The sequence below is a fragment of the Brachypodium distachyon genome, chromosome 5 (genome assembly GCF_000005505.3).
Source record: "Brachypodium distachyon strain Bd21 chromosome 5, Brachypodium_distachyon_v3.0, whole genome shotgun sequence".
NCBI classification, from domain to species: Eukaryota; Viridiplantae; Streptophyta; class Magnoliopsida; order Poales; family Poaceae; genus Brachypodium; species Brachypodium distachyon.
This window is the reverse complement of record NC_016135.3, coordinates 21,824,814-21,845,102: the sequence shown is the minus strand read 5'-3', so window position 1 is coordinate 21,845,102 and position 20,289 is coordinate 21,824,814. Positions and strand designations below refer to the sequence as shown.

Below are 20,289 nucleotides of genomic sequence, written 5' to 3'. Positions count from 1 at the left end.
CGTATTTAGACAAAACTGCCACACTTAATATCCGAGAACATGTGGACATGACCGAGACACCTCTTTGATCAATAACCAATAGCGTGGCATGAATGTCCATAATGGCTCCCACATATTCCACGAAGATCTCATCAGTTGATCCACTATGTCGAGGATTCAATTAATCTGATATCCAATTCCCTTTGTATATTACTTGCCCGAGATTTGATCGTGGTATCACCATACCTAGTTCAATCTCGTTACCGCCAAGTTCTCTTTACTCGTACTGCAATATAATATCCCCGTGACTAAACACATTAGTCACATGCTTGCAAGCTCATTAGGATGTTATATTACCGAGAGGGCCCAGAGATATCTCTCCGTCACATGTAGTGACAAATCCCAGTTTTGATCCATACAACCCAACAAGTACCTTCTGAGATACCTGAAGAACACCTTTATGATCACCCAATTATGAGATGACGGTTGATGTCCACAAAGTATTCTTCTGGTACAAGGGAGTGGCATGATCTCATGGTCTAAGGAATTGATACTTGACATAATAAAAGCATTAGCAATTTAAACTTAAGTGACACGATCAAAAGCTATGCTTAGTTTTGGGTCTGTCCATCACATCATTCTCCTAATGATATGACCTCATTATTAAATGACAACACATGTCTATGGTTAGGAAACCTTAACCATCTTTTAATCAACGAGCTAATCTAATAGAGGCGTATTAGGGACACGGTATTTGTTTATTTATCCACACATGTATCTAGTTTCCTGTTAATACAATTATAGCATGGATAATAAATATTTATCAAGAACAAGAAAATATGATAATAACATATTTATTATTGCCTCTAGGGCATATTTCCAACAACAAGAGATGCTACGGTTCTTTTCTATGTGTTTATCAAGCTTTGAGCCCTCATATGCCATTAGTGTATATGGAATGGTTGCTGTTCAGGATGACTTGGACCAGCGTCGGAATTATGTCCTCAAGTGTCCGAGATACGCTGCTGTCGGGATTGGGGAGCAGGTAAATAAGGCTTGCTATGTTACAAAATCGTTGGCTGTTGACCGATGATATTCAACACTATGATAATTATCCCAGTAATCTTTGTTGATTTGTTTTTGATCTGTTTCTTCTTTGCTTGGGTCCATAAAAGGTGTGTGAGGTCTCCTGCATTTATTTATTTCTCCATCTTCGATGGTAAGCCTTTTATGTTGTTGAAAGCATTTGATGATCATACCAATATGCCATCAGATCAGATAGCACTTTTACCACGAACATGCAAAATGGTCACCTCGTTAATATATTTTAATATTAGCACTTCGTCCTTTTTTTCTGTCATATGCCGACTGCGTGTGGGCTGTAAGATGGTTATAACTTCAACCAGCGAGATAGTAGGGGTCTAGTGTTGCTGGAAGTTGGCTAACTTCTCTGATGTTCCTTCTATCATGGTTGTAATCTTGCTTATTGCCATTTGGTGTTTTCGTATTAAGGCAGAATTCTTTAGAAGTCAATGGCACCCGCCATAAACCTCTAACCTCTCTAAGATATAACTCTCTACACATTCCTTTTACTTAATATATTGACCAGCGACCACCAATCCTTTGCTGATTTTCGTATAAAAAAAGATAGTAGGTTGCAAAGGACAAAATTACATTGAAGTCGCATGCTAGTCTTCCATATATACTACCAAAACAAGTGTGAAAGAAAGGCAGACTGAGTTTCACCCAATAAGGAAGTGAGATTTAGACATGAGCATATCTTAATTGAGTTACTCCCTCCATTCCTTGAAAGAGAGCATATTTAGCTTTCATTAAGAGAAGGCTTTGACAAAAAAAAACTCTATTAATATGTGGTTTGTAAGATATGAAACCACAAGTATTATAAAATACTTTTGATAATGAATCTAACGATACTAATTTCATGGCATATAAATGACATCTTAACATGATAATTTGTGGTCAAAGTCTTGTCTTAATGAAAACTAATATGTCCTCTTTCAAGGAACGGAGGGAGTAATTCTGTTGATACATAACTAATGTATGTATTTGGAAGTGGTTATGGCTTGTTCAGTTCTAATAGGATTTCAAATTCCAGGATTCCTGTTGGAGAATACAATACAAGCTTCTAGAGTGTTCTCAATATTACAAGAAAGAAGACATTACTTTGGAATACTCTAGAATAGGAGTTTAAAATAGATAAATAGGAAACCTTCTAGTATCTAGATATTTATGTAGAAGTGTGTGGAAGGCTTTAGATAGTTTGTATCAATGGCTAAGATTTTGACACATGTCAAAGATCCAATGGCCATGTAGTCCTATAAATAGAGGCCTTTGCCTCACACCTTGTGTAGTAGAGAATAAGGAAGTGAAGAAGGTGGAGAACAAGGTGTGAGCAAGTGTAAGGTGTGTATGCTCTCTCTTGTACTAATATTCCTAAAGCAATATTGTACTACTTTGTTCATATAAGTCTCCCGGTTAGGCCTTGTTATTTCTAAGTACTTAGTGCATATAAGTTGTGATTTAACGTGAGCGGATTCGCCCGGAATCACAACGGTCTTGTTTCAACGTGAGTGGCATAGCCGCCCGGATTCAAGACTTGCTTTAACGTGAGTGGCTCTGCCGCCCGGAAGCTTGCACTAAGTAAGTAGAAATAAAAAGGGACTAATCAACTACACCAAAGTAGTTGGTATAGGTGAATAGGCCCTCTCGTAGTGTGTTAGGTCCACCTTGAATTCTCTACAGTTGGTATCAGAGCAGGCGGTCCGGGACCGTCATTTGGAGGAAGAGTTGTAAGCACGGGGTGCTTGCTTTGTTCGGTGCAACAAGAGGGCGCTGAGGGGAGACTCTGCTGGTGCACAGTCTAGGACTGTGAAGCTGGTCCGGGACCAAAGCTTACTTGACGCTGGGCGCAAGTCACCATGGCGGATCTTGCTAGCTCAGGCAGCGGGATCAGGAAGCTTAATAGCCACAACTATGGCTATTGGCAGACCTGTATGGAGTCCTACCTACAAGGTCAGGACCTATGGGAGGTCGTTGCGGGCACCGAAGCATTTCCTCCAGAGGATGCTGATGCCTTGCGGAAATGGAAGATCAAGTCAGGGAAGGCCATGTTTGTATTGAAGACGACCATCGAAGAGGACCTATTGGAGCACATCCGTGATGAGAAGACACCTAAGGAGGCATGGGAGACTTTGGCGAAGCTATTCTCAAGGAAAAATGAAGCACGGCTCCAGCTCTTGGAAAATGAGCTCGCAGGTATCTCACAAGGCAATCTATCCATCAGTCAATATTTTTCGAAGGTGAAGTTTATTTGCCGTGAGATATCCCAACTTGCCCCGGATGAGAAGGTAAGCGAGACTCGGATGAAGAGAATCATCATCCACGGTCTTAGACCCGAATACAATGGGTTTATGGCTGCGGTGATGGGATGGCCTACTCCACCTTCAGTAGTGGAGTTGGAGAATTTATTGGTAAATCAAGAGGAGTTAGCTAAGAAGATGGGGAGCATAACCATAAAGGAAGAAGAGGAGGCACTTTTCACTAAGAAGAAGAGCCCACACCAAAAACAATGGAAGCCCAAGCCTAAGTGGACAGAAGGTGGGAAAGAACATCCAAAGGAGAGAAGAAACTCTTCAGGGGGAGACCAACGAGAAAGACAAGGACCAAAATGGTATGAGAAGAATGCAAGGAGACCAAGTGATGGATGCTTCAATTGTGGCAAGGCAGGTCACTTTGCTCGAGAATGCCGATTTCCAAGGAGGTCAAATGATGGATGCTCCAATTGTGGTAAGAAAGGTCACCTTACTCGAGAATGTCGATATCCAAGAAGGCGTTATGAAGGGAATGTGGCCACCACAAAAGAGAAAGAGGAGATCACTCTAGAAGCATCCATGAGCGAAGAAGAATGGGACGCCGAAGCTGGATACTCTCAAGAGGTTGACATAAAAGACTTGGAGGAAGATATGGAGGCACCAGCCTTTGCGATGGATGAAGAAGAGTTGGAGGAAGACATGAAGCCACCAGTCTTTGCAACGGATGAAGAAGAGTTGGAGGAGGACATGGAGGCGCCAGCCCTTGCAGCAATCAAGGATCCAAAAATCAACTATAAAGATGATTGGATCGTTGATTCTGGGTGCTCCAACCATATGACTAATGATGACAACAAGCTGCAAGATATGACCGAGTACAAGGGAGGAAAAATGGTGCTGACAGCTAACAACTCCAAGCTATCGATTTCCCATGTTGGAAAGACAGTCGTTCCAAGGTATGGTACTCAACAACTCCAACTTGAGAGAGTTTATCACGTCCCAGGCTTGAAAAAGAATCTGTTGTCAGTACCTCAACTGACAGCAGAAGGGAAGTATGTTCTGTTTGGTCCACAAGAAGTAGCAATCTTCAGAAGGCTCAAGGTGATCGGCACACCCATCATGGAAGGAAAAAAAAGAGACTCACTCTTTGTGCTCTCTGCTGAGTCAGCATACGTAGACAAGACTCGGAAGAATGAGACGGCTGATCTTTGGCATGCGCGGCTTGGACACGTCAGCTACCACAAGTTGAAGGAGATGATGGAGAAGCATGTAGTGAAGGGGCTTCCTGATCTTGATATCCGTACAGACATGGTTTGTGCTGGATGTCAGTATGGCAAGGCCCACCAATTGCCATACAAGGAGTCGCAGCATCAGTCAAAGGTACCTCTAGAGCTCATACACTCAGATGTCTTTGGCCCAGTCAAGCAAATATCACTTGGAGGCATGAGATACATGGTGACCTTCATCGACGACTTTTCAAGGTACGTTTGGGTATACTTTATGAAGGAGAAGTCTGAGACCTTTATAAAATTTAAGGAATTTAAGGATATGATAGAAGGTGAACTCGAGTATAAGATACGGTGCCTACGCACTGACAATGGGAGAGAATATTTATCCAATGAGTTCACCATCTATCTCAAGAAAAAAAAGATAAAAAGGCAGTTAACTTGCCCTAATACTCCACAACAAAATGGAGTAGCGGAGCGCAAGAATCGTCACCTTGCGGAAACTTGTCGGAGTATGTTGCATGCCAAAAATGTTCCTGGAAGATTCTGGGCTGAGTGTATGAGGACTGCAGCTCATGTGATTAATAAGCTACCACAAGTAAGGTTGGGGTTCAAATCACCACATGAGAAGCTTTGGAGGATGAAACCAGCCATCAGCCACCTCAAGGTATTTGGTTGCGTATGCTATATCTTTGTGCCAGATCACCTAAGAACCAAGTTTGAAAAGAAGGCGAAGAGGTGCATCTTTGTTGGTTACGATGATGCTCGAAAAGGATGGAGGTGTTGTGATCCAACCACAGGTAAATGTCACACCTCAAGGAACATTGTGTTCGATGAAGCTTCTTCATGGTGGTCCCCTAAGAAAGAAGAGATTCCTGAATCACCTGACGTGGAGGAGGTTATAGAAGAAGAAAGAGATCAGAAGTTAGAAACCCCAAGTGAAGGAGAAAGGAGCTCACCAAGTAAGACCAAGAGTCCGTGGAAGACTGGCATACACCAACCTGAAGAGCCACAAACCGAGGAGCATGATCAAGAACTTCGAAGATCAACAAGACCTAGGAAGCCCAATCCAAGATACGCTAATGCTGCTCTTGCCGATGAGTCTTTACCTATTGAGCCATCTTCCTATGAAGAAGCAGCACGAGGCCCTGAGTGGCAGAAGGCGATGGAAGAAGAGATTAAGGCACTAAAGGAAAACCAAACATGGGACTTAGTGCCAAAGCCAAAGGACGTGAAGCCAATATCCTGCAAATGGGTCTACAAAGTGAAAACCCGAACAGATGGCTCAATTGAAAGGTATAAAGCTCGACTTGTGGCACGAGGTTTCTCGCAGGAGTATGGACTGGATTACGAAGAAACATTCAGTCCGGTGGCAAAAATCACAACAGTTCGAGTCTTGCTTGCATTGGCTGCCAGCAAGTCTTGGGAGTTGTGGCAGATGGATGTCAAGAATGCCTTTCTGCATGGAGAACTTGACAAGGAGATTTACATGGAGCAGCCAAAGGGGTTTGAGAGCAAGAAATACCCCGAGCATGTCTGCAAACTAAAGAAGGCACTCTACGGGCTAAAGCAAGCACCAAGAGCATGGTACGGAAAGATCGGTGAGTTCCTAGTACACAATGGCTTTAAAGTTGCTCCATCAGACTCTAGTTTATTTGTGATGGCCAAGGAAGGAAGACTAGCAATAGTTCTAGTCTATGTTGATGACTTGATCATCACGGGAGATTACTCCGAGGAGATAGAAAGGACAAGGGAAAATCTCTCCGTGAGATTTCAAATGAAGGAACTTGGTGAGTTAAGACACTTCCTTGGACTTGAGGTGGAGCACACTAAGAATGGGATATTCTTAGGCCAACAAAAGTATGCGAAGGACCTTCTTAAGAGGTATGGGATGCTTGACTGCAAACCTATTTCCACTCCTATGGATCCTAACACAAGACTTCAAGAAGACAAAGGAAAGAACTTGGAGGATGCAACCATGTATCGGCAACTGGTCGGGAGTCTTATCTATCTGACACTTAGTCGGCCAGATATTTCCTATGCCGTTGGAGTGGCAAGCCGATACATGAGCACACCAAAGAAGCCTCACCTTGATGCAATAAGGCGAATACTCAGGTATGTCAAAGGCACCTTAAATTATGGCATCCTATATAAGAAAACAAAAGAATGCCAGGTTATTGGTTACTGCGACGCTGACTATGCCGGAGATTGTGATACACGGAGATCAACCACTGGATATCTCTTCAGTCTTGGATCGGGAGCCATAACATGGTGCAGCAAAAGGCAACCTACAGTGGCACTGTCAAGTACTGAAGCTGAATATCGATCAGCGGCAGCGGCAGCACAAGAAAGCACCTGGCTTAAACAATTGATGGAAGACCTTCATCAAACTCCAAAAGATCAGGTATGGATTTTCTGTGATAACTTATCCACCATAAGGCTAGCAGAAAATCCTGTCTTCCATGCAAGGACAAAGCACATAGAGGTGCACTACCACTACATCAGAGAAAAGGTCCTTAAGGGGGAAATTGAGATGGTGCCAACAAAGACAGAAGACCAGACTGCAGATATCCTCACCAAGAGTCTCAACAAATCAAAGTTCGAGAAGTTTCGAGAAGCTCTTGGCATGGTCACCAAAGAAGCTTTGCATTGAGGGGGAGTGTTGGAGAATACAATGCAAGCTTCTAGAGTGTTCTCAATATTACAAGAAAGAAGACATTACTTTGGAATACTCTAGAATAGGAGTTTAAAATAGATAAATAGGAAACCTTCTAGTATCTAGATATTTATGTAGAAGTGTGTGGAAGGCTTTAGATAGTTTGTATCAATGGCTAAGATTTTGACACATGTCAAAGATCCAATGGCCATGTAGTCCTATAAATAGAGGCCTTTGCCTCACACCTTGTGTAGTAGAGAATAAGGAAGTGAAGAAGGTGGAGAACAAGGTGTGAGCAAGTGTAAGGTGTGTATGCTCTCTCTTGTACTAATATTCCTAAAGCAATATTGTACTACTTTGTTCATATAAGTCTCCCGGTTAGGCCTTGTTATTTCTAAGTACTTAGTGCATATAAGTTGTGATTTAACGTGAGCGGATTCGCCCGGAATCACAACGGTCTTGTTTCAACGTGAGTGGCATAGCCGCCCGGATTCAAGACTTGCTTTAACGTGAGTGGCTCTGCCGCCCGGAAGCTTGCACTAAGTAAGTAGAAATAAAAAGGGACTAATCAACTACACCAAAGTAGTTGGTATAGGTGAATAGGCCCTCTCGTAGTGTGTTAGGTCCACCTTGAATTCTCTACAATTCCTTTGTCTTGCCTCTATGTAGCCCTTGTCGAGGAATTTATGTACTGAATCTGGCATTACTAGAAGTTGATCTCTGGATAAAAAAGGAAGGTGACGGAACTGCTGACAAGCGTATACTTTCTGCATATGCTGAGATGATTGCAAGTTGGACTTGGCATCCAAGCTCCTTACAAGAAATGTTGAGGCTGTAATAAAAGCATATGCAAAGGTTGACCATCCTCATCGTGTGAGGTTCACTGCTTCAAGCACTCCCTATGATGATGAGATTGTGCTGTTTGATGACAAATTATTTGGGAATGAGAAACTGCTCCAGCATATTGTCGCGGTGAAGAAAAATGCAAATTTGGAATTTGGATGTCTTCCTCCTAAGAGTGGACGAATCATTGTTTCAGTGGACTTTTCAGGATGAATGTGTTGGAGCCGTTACTTCTCCCGATGACTCGATCCTTGAGTATGGCAAGTTTTTTGTGAGTGTGTTTTTTGCTCCAAAGAACTCCAAATGAAGCCCCACCTCCAACGTACAAGTGAAGGTTTCATACGCTTTTCTAGTTTAGTCTTGGTAGCAGTTGAGTTTTTTTGCCTTGTGTGATGAAACAGAAGTATGGGTCTGGCTTATAGCACAATATAACCGCATTAATTCTGAACATGCTTTATGTGTCCAATTTCTCTGTTTGCGCTTAGTACTCCCTCCGTCACATAATTTTTATCGAAATATTACATGTATCTAACATTTTTTAGAAATAGATACATCCATTTTTGGGCAAATTTTAGACAAGAATTATGCGACGGAGGGAGTATTTTGTTCCTGGTCTATGTTGATATTAGTGACCAATCACTTACCCGCAAAAAAAATGTAACCAATCCCTTGCCTTGGCATAAGAGAATAATCAACAGGTTCCCTAAACCCATTCATAATCTAAAAGCTGCTACCATTCACTAAAAATGCTCTAAACCGTTGTTAGGCAGGTTTCCTATCATGTTCCCAATTTCTATTTTTTTTAGGGAATTCGTTTGAATTTCTCTCCACTTCTCCAAATCTATGGAACCAACACCCTATTTATTAAAATCCAAAATGCAGTGGCGGTTGTCAAACGGCCCGATGAAGAGCATTCACGACCGGAACCCGACGTCACTGCCCCGATCGTCATTTGGGCACCCTCTGGCCACATGCGACATCCTCTCGTCCCTTGATGACGCACATATTTGAGCGTACACTCACCCCCTACCCTTATGAGCACCTCCGAAAGATTGGCCGACAGATCTTGAGAGATTGACGAAGTCACGCCGGTTAAATCCTGAAATAATCAAGGGAAATGTGACATCCATGTCAAGTCTAGGACTTAAACTTGGGTGGGCTGGTTCCACCATAAGGAACCAGACCACATATTTGAGCGTACACTCACCCCCTACCCCTATGAGCACTTCCGAAAGACTGACGCACATATTTGAGCGTACAAGTTAAATCCTGAAATAATCAAGGTAAATGTGACATCCATGTCAAGTTTAAGACTTGAACCTGGGTGGGCTGGTTCCACCACGAGAAAACAGACCACCTGAGATAGGTTTAGTTCACTGATACATTTAGAAATAAAAAAGACATTGTAACCAACATGACAATGGATATGGGCCAAAACTGTTCAGTTGATGGGCCAAAAACTAGTTGAGATAATGGGCCAAATGTAAAAATATGTTGGGTTGAGCCAGACTTTTAAGAGTTGATGGGATAAATGAAAGAAATCTAAAACATAAAAAAGAATCAGGTCGTGCACGCCGGCCCGAGGGCCTGAGGTTGAGGCACCTTCCCTCGGAAACCTTCCCTCACCTGGCCCCCTGGCCATCTCTCGCTTTTTTTTCTTCCTCGGAAACCTTCCCTCCCCTTCGAGCGAGCGGCGCCACCCCTCCCTCCCCCTCCCGCTGCCGAGCAGCGCCCCAGCCCGCTCGCTCCGTCGCTCGTCTTCCTCCTCATGCTAGCGCCTCCACCGCAGGTATCTATCTCCCCTTCGATTCTCTCGCTCCCGACCGTTTCTCCTCCCGTCACCCCACGAACAGATCCCGCCCTTTAGCTTCCCGTTTCATCTCCTTAAGCTTCCCCAATTCGTAACTGAGGCAAAAATCAAGGTAGGGCGGCCGCCCTACCGGGTCCCCCGCCCTTGGAACTGGATGGAGTATGGAGTATAATTTTTGGGAAACAATTATAGCTGGAGTATAATCAAGGTTGAGGCACAGGCGCCCTACCTTAGTACGGAGCAGTACCGCTTTATTTCGTATTAGTATATTGCTGATGGGTTCGAGGATCATCTTTATCCTGCAGGATGCTGATTTGGTTCGTCTGGCTCTGCATGCACTGCATGGTGTCAAATCATCGTTAGATGAGATCAAGGAGCTTTCCGTGCTGTTCTCCTTAGCTCCGGCAGACAGGACTTCTCATCGTGTTGCAAATGTGTGGTCACGTTCATCCAGCACTGCTTCTGTAGCGCATATTCTCAATTCTATATGTTCTTCAGGTCTTGCGGTTTACTTCCTGTGCAAGTTTGTGCACTTTTATCTTTTCCAAAGTCGAGAAACAAATTGCGGAAGTAGAGAAAGGTGTGGACTTGATGTTTGTAATGACAAAGACACCGATCCTCCTCCTCCTTATAGTCTAGTGAACCAAGCATTTGCTGCAGCAGTTGAAAAAGTTCTAGAAGGCTATTTCTGTTCCTTGAATACTTTACCACCTTCAATTAAGCTGAGGCGTTCAGAGGGACAACCTGATAGACCTTCCATCATCCCAGACAGAACTAGTCATAAATCTAGTTCTGAAGCCACTCTTCTGGAAGTTTATCTCCACACCGAGGAGTTAAGAAGGCATATTAAGTCCCTCGGAAATATTTGTTTTCCTAAGTTTGCAGGTCTTACATTATGCCAGGAGGGTTTGACTACTGATGCTAACTTGGAGTTTGAGAACTTCCCAAGGGGCACTGATTTGCTTTCTTATTTGTATGTCCGCCTCCGTGTAAGCAATCTTATAACTGTTTAAACGCTACTGCTTTGCTTTGATCTCATTTAACCAACTTCTAAACTGATTTCTTGAATGTTTGCTACTTTATATCTATATTTTGCCAATGTCTTTGGTATGGTTGCCTTAATAACAAGCTATTAGATTTGCATACGATAGGTACACTGAACATTTCAGACTGATTGATGCCTTGTTTGAAATGACTATGAGTTTGTAGGGCATATTTTTTGAAACTATCAAGGTTTTTTTAGAGGCAGTCTATCACGTTTGGAAACGTTTTCAAATGAAATTTCTCTTGAGTTACTCTTCGACACTGTTTCTTTATGTCTTTTGGTAATATTGATTGGATGTGTTCCCGATCTCTCACACTCATTGTTCTAGAAGTAGCTTGCAGTGGTGCTGGCAGTTGTTTCTTTCATTTGAGAAAGCAATCCAAGATTTAAGATGGTGTGTTTGATAGATCCTCTCATATTTACTTTATATAATGCCATGAAAGTGTGGGATATACGGCTTTGTTTATTACGTCATTGATATTCTCTAGTAATAATACATTTAATTGCATGGGTGTATAGGGCTCTGAGCCTTTTGCTATGTTTATTTTTGTATTCTATGTAGCTGAGCTTCTGATTTCTATTATGCTTCCTATGGGTGCGCCATTGCTTAATTGGTCTCTGCTGAGTTGAGTTAGTTTCTTTTACATTTCTTTGTAACATGGCAATTAGCCGCAAAAAAAAGGGCAATTAGCCCCACATTTTTGTTGATTCCAAACTATAATAGGATCGTGATAGTTTTTCTTTACCTAAGTATGGCACAATACTGCTGCGCTGCTTTGTTGCAAAGTTTTTGCTCAGACATATCCTGCTGTTCATGTTCTAAGTATGGCTTGCTATTTGAAATGTTGAATTATTTTACTGACTCTATTTCACATTAATTGTAGGATGCTGATCCAGTTCACTATGCTCTTTTGAAATATCTTTTCACTCGTTCCTGTGAACCATACTGTAATTTCATTAAGTTATGGATTTACCGAGCTAGTGTTGAGGACCCTTATGAGGAATATCTCATAACACAAACTGAGAATAAGCAAATTCAAGGATGTTCTTCTGGCGCACTAGATGATTTCACTGTATTGTCCTTCAAGGTAAAACAGTACTTATCTTTGTGAAGCTTCAAGGATGAGCTTTCATCTGTTTCCTAATTTATTTATTCTTAAAACCAGAAATCCAGATATATGACCATGTACATAAATCCAAACATTTGAACCATGAATAATCCTACTCCTCTTACAATGGACCTAAACTAGTGTTATCATGTACTGCTGTCAACAGGGAATGAATCATGTATCTGTTCCATGTTTTCTGCAAGATATATGCAATCCTCTTTTGCGCACTGGGCAGCAGCTTCAAGTGCTCATGAAGCTCGTAAAATCATGCAATCTTTGTACTACTGAAGGAGATGCTCAGGCCTCTAGTAAAACCATTCATCTAGAAGAAATTCTCCCTTGGTTCGATACGCCCATTGACTCCTCAGTGAATTCATTTACTTTCTCAAAAAGCAGGGCAGAAGCAGTAATATGTCAAAGAGATGCCATGTACAAGTCAATGGTAGAGAAGCTCCATCATTTTTTCTCAAATGTTGAGGTCTGATTAGCACTCTCCTTTCAGTTCCAGCGGTTATTACTTATATGTTTCGTGCTCTAGCAAAGGCAAGAATAGTTGCTTCCTCAACAATACTACTTTGTTGGGTCAACTATTCTTTTGAATCATACTGTGTGACATGAAGTTATATTTCAGATAATTCCTTTTGGTCCTGCGTCAAACTCCCTATATACAAGCAAAAGCCCTCTCGATAGAGCAGTTTCAGATATGGAGCTATTACACATCGACACCCATGCTCTGCCAACTTGCAATATGTATGTCCTAGATCTATCTTGTTGCAATACTTCCATTTATTTCGTCTGTATGTTTTTGTGTATGCTATATGTTTACTCATGTGAACAGTGTACATCATAAGTCTTCATCGCATCAGATTATAGTCTGATCTGTCCTTTCTTACACTAGGGCTGGAGATGACAAAGAGAATGATGCTTCTTCAACATCACAAGAATCTTCAGATAAACTGGATCCACTGGAATCTTCAGATTGCTCTTCTTCTTATAGTTCTATGGACGAAATTGAAGTTGAGAGTGGCATCGCTTGTGGTAATTTGTCTAGTTCCATGCTCTCATCATACCATGCGAGTACAGGCGAAGCAAATTTCTCCTCAGAAACAAAATATATGTGTTCATATCAAAGTAGCTCTTTTCACAATGACAGAAATACTTCAAGCCCTAACAATGATTACCACAGAAATGGCGATTTGAGTTGCAACAATGTCCCCATGATCTCACAGAATATGGAACATAATGTGATGCCTGATACTCTGGAACTAGATTACCAGTATAGTAAATTTTGGCCATTTGGCAAACTTCCGAAGAACACATTTAAAAGTTGCCCTGGAAAAATGTGTTTGGTTGACGAGTTCCTATATACTGACAATGAAAGTGCAGTAGAGCAAGTATCACATGATGTAGTTTATCCATCACACAACGAGAACTCCTGGAAGATAAATCGGTCATGGAATACTAGTGTTCCTTACAATCTCAGCACCAACCCCATACTGAAGAATGCAGCTAGTCATCAGATGGAGAGTGACTTGCAAGGGAAAAGGAAGAACCGAGCACTTACCAGCTTTGTTTTTGAATCAGTCACAAATCCATGTGAAGTATACTGTGGAAGGAGCACATCCTGCCTAGTTGAGTGTGAAGACGGAGCTACAAAAGGTGTGCAGACCGCTGCTCAGTTTTATGAAGAGACAGATTGTTCTAGCAAGCTTCTTGAAGCTAAAACAGGAAGTCAGGGATACCTTGCTTTGACAGGAGAAATGGCAGCAAGAGATAATATTCAGGAAAATGTTTGCGGTGGAGCATTATGGGAGAAATTGTTAGAATATACTGCTAAAACAACAGAAAAAATTGTTAGAGATAGCAATGCAGCATCTGATATGCCACTTGACATAGCTATTGACAAGTGCATTATACAAGAAGTTCTGCTTCAGTATCCTTATTGGTACATAGAATTGTACAAGTTTGGTTGATTGCTGTTGATGATGTCTTCAGAGTTCTGATCATTATGCCTCTTGCTCACTGTACTGTCTTCTAAATGGTCTTTGTTATCTAATTTAGTCCATCTGTGATGTATTAAGCAACCAGTATATCTACTTATTGCTTTATCACTAGTCTTGTTCAACAACTGGTTCTGCCACTGAAAAATTACATATGATGGAGCTCATGGTAAATTTACTGTGGCCTGAGTTATCTTGTTTGAGAAAAAAATGATCTACAGGTTATATGATTCTAGATGTTAAACCAGTAAAATTGTGGTAGCTTGGTATTTTTGTTTCTACCCCTTCTTCCTTAACTGTAGAAGATATGAATATGTCAGCAGCCTCACAATGAAGTTGCTTGAGGAGGGTTTTGATCTTTGTGGACATCTATTAGCACTGCGACGATACCATTTTATGGAACAAGCCGACTGGGCAGATTCTTTTATTGTTTCCATTTATCATAAGGTAACTCTCTATATATCTTGTTTTAGCCCATAGGTTATCTACTTATGTTTATCTGCACTAATCCTTGCAACTCTGATCTCCCCCCATGCAGAAATGGTTCTTTGTTAAGTCTGAGCAGAGAAGAGCAGAGATCAAAAGGCTTCTTGACTTGGCCTTGCAGAGGTCTTCATGTGATACTGACCCTTATAAGGAAAGACTGTTCATATACATGAAAGAACAAGCAGGCATTTCTTTTGCTGGCTCTGAATGTGGTAATGATTTGATCTTGGACTGTCCCTAGCTACAATTTTGGGGCTTGATAGCTAGGTGTTTTGCTTCTCAAATTATAAACTGCTCAATTTTGTCTTCCAGGTCTTGATATGCTGGATGACATCTTGTTGGGTTATAGAGTCGATTGGCCAGTGAATATTGTCATTACAGAGGAAGTACTTGGAAAATATGCTGAAATATTCTGTTATCTTGTTCAAGTCAGGTTTGCGGTCTTCTCACTAACTGAAGTATGGCGGTTTCTAAAGGTAATATTTTTCATTGATGCTTTAACTAAAGTAATTCATTCAGATGTACATTCCATGGAAACTTCTGTTGTTATTTCTTCGAAACTGAGTAAGTTTATGGAGTGTCTATTGTTCACACACAATACTACTTTCTAGTGATTTTAACTAAATTTATTTGAAGAGTAATTATGGGAAAATTATATTTTGATTCTAGTTCTGCCAATATATGTACTATTGTACCAAGCACCAACAGTCCAACACATTTACATGTATGAATTACCATAACTGCAGTAAAGTGAGCCTTATTTGTTCTCTATGTGGCTGTGAATTTATTGCAGGAGTTAACACAGTTAATCAGTCGCTCGAGACACAGTAGACCAGATATATTGAAGGAACTAAACTCTGTAATGAAAGTTAGGTACACACATGCAAAACATTTATATTTATGGCATTCAACGATGTATTCCTCTTAACAGTTTGGCACTGCCATTGAAGTGTTAAGAACACAATGCTTGTTTCCTTTAGTCTTTTTTTTTTCGAGAGTTCTACACTTCAACTTGAAGTCTTCGATTGTTTAATCGCTGTAAAATCTTGCTGTTTGTAAAACAAAAATCTTGAAATGCAATATGTATTGGATAATATTGGATAACTGTAGCCAAATAGATTGTGGTTACTGCTCAGTCCTGGAAAGTAGTTCCTTCAAACTGCTACAAATGTGACATTTGTAATTGCCATATTTTATCAAAACGAAGTCATGAACTCTATCTTCTTTACACAGCTCAGTCATACGGCAGTCCCTTTGGGTGTCTTACCCTTCTCGAGTTCGGCCACTGCAAAAATGACCTATTTCTACCACACAACACTTCCTAAAAGTAGAATCGTCAATACATGTTCAAATAACATCATTTCCTAAAATAACCTGTTTTTACCTTTGAATGTCCTTAGAAAAAATATTGCTCTTTTGGATGGTTTAGTTATTCATATGCAATTGCATAAACCAACACCATATATTTGATTTTGCCTCTCTTTGTTTTGTTGAAAACAGCACCATGATATAATTTCCAATTTGTTTTTGCCTTTTTGTGGAATCATGATGAATCTTCTCCATGGTCTCATGTTTTGTTACTTCTACTATGCGTAGGAGTAACTTTTATTCTTATTATTAAGTGTTATCTTTCTGTATACTCCCTCCGTCCCAAATTAACTGTCGTGGATTTGTATAAATTCTTATACAAATCCACGACAGTTAATTCGGAACGGAGGGAGTAGTATCTTTGCAATATGCATCTTTATTTCATTAGTTTGTTTCTTGACAATAGCTATCCTTTCTTTTATTTAGACATCAAGTTTATCATTTTCTATCGACGCTACAGCAGTACCACCATTGCAATTTGTCTGATATATCATGGCGTCGTTTTCAACATTCCCTTAAACATCAGGTATATTTCAGTTGGTGTGATAGTCATGTTACTTTCGTTAAAGAGGAGATGGATTTTCAATTTCTTAGCACACTACTCCCTTCATCCACTTCAGGGGGTATGCACACTGCACACATTTTGAGATTTAACTTTGACCATCAACTAGACCAATAACGTGTAAGTTCCATGGCATAGAAACTATACCATTTGGAACTTTTTTGAATACAAATTCAACAGTATAGTTTTTGTCGCACATAAAGTACATATTATTGATCTAATTGATGGTTAAACTTGAACTGTGAAATGCATGCGCACCCCAAAAAAGTGGACGGAGGGAGTACCTCTTCTGAGATTATAATTTTACTTGAATCGAACTTTAATGGTTGGGTGAGTGTATGCTGATCTGTAATTCTGTGTAGGTGAAAGATATGCTGGATGTCGAGTATGTGCATATGTGTTATGTTACGGATGCACTTCACATGTAAGATCTTTCCCCAGAGAACTAAAATTAATCTTGACCCCCTCAATTCTGAATGTTAGAAGTCCTAGCTTTGTCCTAAGTCAAACTTCTTAAACTTTGTCCAAGTTTATAGAAAAAATTACCAACATCTAAATTAGTTTTCCTAAATCCATTATGATATATATTTTCATAGCATACTTATTTTATATTCTAGATGTTGATACATTTTTCTATAAACTTGGTCAGACTTTAAGAAGTTTGACTTCGGACAAAGCTGGGACTTCTTATATTTAGGAACGGAGGTTGTAGTTTACTATATTGGTTATGTCTTATAGATATCTTGAGTGTGTGTGCAAAGGGAGGAAAGACGATGTACACAGCTGCTGTTTATTTAATTGTGGTTCATGCCTGTAACAGTGTATTGCAATGAACACATCAGATGATTTATTAGATTATTTCTATTTCATGCTGTCACAAGTTCACATTTGTCTGTTCTGATTATCTAATTCTTTCAAGTAGGATAGGCAGCTAGGGAAATCTGATGCTTCTAACATGGTCTTTTAGCTGCCAAGAGAGACCGGTTAATCCTATTTACTTAGTGTCTGTGCCTTTCAAGGATCATAGTTTAGCTAATTGAGTGCTTATTATTGTTTGATTTTTAGTTGTGTCAGCTTCTAACTCATAGTTGTCTGTTTCAGATGTTTCTTATCCAGTGAGACAAAACCGGTTGCTACCATAATCAGAAGCATCCTCCAACAAGCTTTGGAGTTTCGATCATGTTTTAAGAGTCTCGACGACCTTTCGGAATCAACAGTGAATCAACTTAATCTGCATTCTCTTATAAACTTCTCTCAGGTATTCTCTTATTTCACGTGCGCAAGCACAAGGTAGTTTCATTTGGCAAAAAGTATTGCATCATACCTCCTGGGTTTATCCTTTCAACCCCCAGCATGCAAATACATATCTACTTTTGCTGATCTAACTATCATCTTTGATTAATTTCCCTAGTATATTGATATGTGTCATATGGTCATTCTGGGGACAAGTTATCTATAGTTTAAATAGGCCCGTCTTTAGCTCCCTGTCCACTATCCTTAAAATCCTGATCTAGATCCAGTAAGTTATCTATCGTGCCTCCTGGCTTTATCCTTTCAACTGCCAGCATGCAAATAAATGTCTACTCCTGCTGATCTAATTATCATCTTTGATTAATTTCCTAGTATATTGATATGTTCCATATGTTCATTCCGGGGACAAGTTATCTATAGTTTAAATAGGCCTTCATTGGGTAATATGCTGTGCGTCTCTTGTTTTTCCTTTTTTTTTGAGCCCAAATCTTTAATTGTGCGTGAACCAAAGACTTTAGGAGGAAGACTGACACTAAAGGGGTGTTTTGCCAGACTCTTGAACAGGTGGTAACAGATAACAGATTGGCTGGTTTGTTCTATCAGTAGTTGCTGAGATCTGCTAAATATTTGTTGTTCTGCACTTGTACTTGTTGAAGTACTAATGTTGCTTTTTGTTTCTTCCAAATCTTAGCTCTACGTAGCATCTGCTAATAGGTTCTATATACATTTTTTTAATCGCTATTTGCCTTTCCACACAGGTGGAGGTTATCCGAATGAAGTTTGAGAGTAACATCAAAGATTTATATATTTTGCATTCAAAGTCATCAAAGTATGAAGAGCTTGGTCTTTCCCGTTTCTGGGGGTATCTGAACTACAATGAGTATCATTCCTTAAAAATTAGCAAAGATGTGGGCTGCTTCTACTTTTTATAGGGAGTCATGCAAAGTCCAAGTTTTTTTCTAGTCCGTGTTTTGCAGGCACTGGTGATGGCATTATGTGCATTTGATTGCCTTATGGTGAAAAGAGGTGCAACCCATGTCCTCCGTCATCTGGAATCAATTCACCCTTTGCAGCTGTTGGTGACAGAAGCTAACACGTGTGATTGTGTGCTGGTTATGAGGTCTCTTTGCATCTGCAGCACGAGAGGAACGTGGTGCTGAGGGCCTGAGGCTTACTGTATATGTATATTACTGTGAAAGCAGAACGAAAAGAAAAGGCAGAATGTACATGAAGTGCTTCTCCATTGGGCATTATATGTATACTGTTAAGATCTACAGTTCTTTTATATTCCTTTCTCTGAAGAGATCTGAGCTATGGTATTGAGGATGTTATGGAGCTTTCATACTTGAAGATGGATCGGTTAGTAGGAATGCATTTTAAATTTTCAGTGGAAGGGAAGAAGTTACTTGACTTGGTAACTCTGCCAATATTTTACTTTCACAATGAAGGTGATCTTCTGCTCTCTGGCCTCCTGCCGCAGAAGCATAGTGATGCTGTAGGTGGTGTTAGGTTTTCCGGTTTCTGGCTTTGCAGAGGGTTACCTCATGTCCCTCATACTTTCATAGTGATCTCAAGAAGATGCGCTACTAACTTGGCCACCAGAACAGATTGGTTATGGGACACCGCACTTTGAAAACTACCTGTAAAGACATCACTGTTCGTACACTACTTAAAATCATGTACATTTGGTATGTGACGTTGTGCCCCGTGTTTGATAAAATGCTAGCCAAATACAGTTTTCACTGGCCCCCACAAACCACAAGGGTTTTCTCTAGTACTAACACTATCTACTTGTTTCTCGCTGTTGAAGATTCTAAGTTGCTTTGAAAGTTGTCGCTCTCCTGTTGAAAGTCGAGTCTTCTTTACCGTTCAGAACTATTAGGTTGGTAGTTGTAAATTTTGTTCAACCTAAAGTTTTGGTGGTTGAAAATTTGCATATCGGATGAAAATTCTGTATTGAAAGTTGGTGAATTTAAGACGCAAGCTACTCCTACAGACTCAAGAAGCTCATACATGTCTGTCAGTTCCCGAAGCTGATAGTTGCAGATATAGCTCCAAGGATAACACTGACACAAGGATGTTCCTAGGATTGACATAAGCCAAGGATGTTCATAGGATAATGTGCCCAAGTGGTGTTGTGATGCGCCGTCAGACTAGGTAGAGGCCTTCTTGATATTTTTGTTTACAAATTTGGCATGCAAAAGAATTAATTCATAAATTAAGCCCCATGAGACACACTTGAACATATAGCCGAAATATAATCGAAGTTGTGCAGCCATCTGCCATCTGGATCATCAGTTGTCTGTTAGCGCAAAGAAGATGTCAAGTCTCTCAAACTTTCCCGGATGCATGGATCTTCGGATGCATAGAGCGGAGAGCTTATCATCCATTATCTAATATAAAAAAAAAATTCGCAAACTTCCGAAGTGAACCAGTCTGGTATCGTACGACACGAGTGCCCCTTTACCAATCTATTTCAGGCGAGAGCAAATGTATCATCATATACGTCGAGATCAGCACAAAGGCGTGTAAATAGGGTCCGATCACGCCTGATATTGTAAGCGCCTGAAAGCTACACATCTGTCTGGAATCCCTTTCAGAACTCATACGGAGATCACAGAGAAA

General features: G+C 40.6%; 1 protein-coding gene across 2 annotated transcripts; it reads left to right on the top strand.

Moving 5' to 3' along the window:
• Positions 1-9,661: 9,661 nt before the first annotated feature.
• On the top strand, positions 9,662-19,406 carry LOC100827543. 2 transcript variants are annotated; one of them, XM_003580293.4, is made up of 14 exons: positions 9,662-9,822; positions 10,149-10,832; positions 11,773-11,976; positions 12,164-12,475; positions 12,629-12,747; positions 12,896-13,930; positions 14,303-14,444; positions 14,536-14,695; positions 14,796-14,959; positions 15,277-15,356; positions 16,278-16,377; positions 16,776-16,837; positions 17,515-17,671; positions 18,423-19,406. In XM_003580293.4, the coding sequence occupies exons 1-14, from the start codon at positions 9,802-9,804 to the stop codon at positions 18,594-18,596; spliced, it is 3,414 nt and encodes a 1,137-aa protein (XP_003580341.2). In that variant the 5' UTR covers positions 9,662-9,801; the 3' UTR covers positions 18,597-19,406. The 2 variants fall into 2 exon arrangements, 1 of the variants encoding a protein (XP_003580341.2); XR_002960961.1 differs by lacking the exon at positions 18,423-19,406 and having other exon boundaries at positions 15,277-15,352; positions 17,515-17,595.
• Positions 19,407-20,289: the final 883 nt, after the last annotated feature.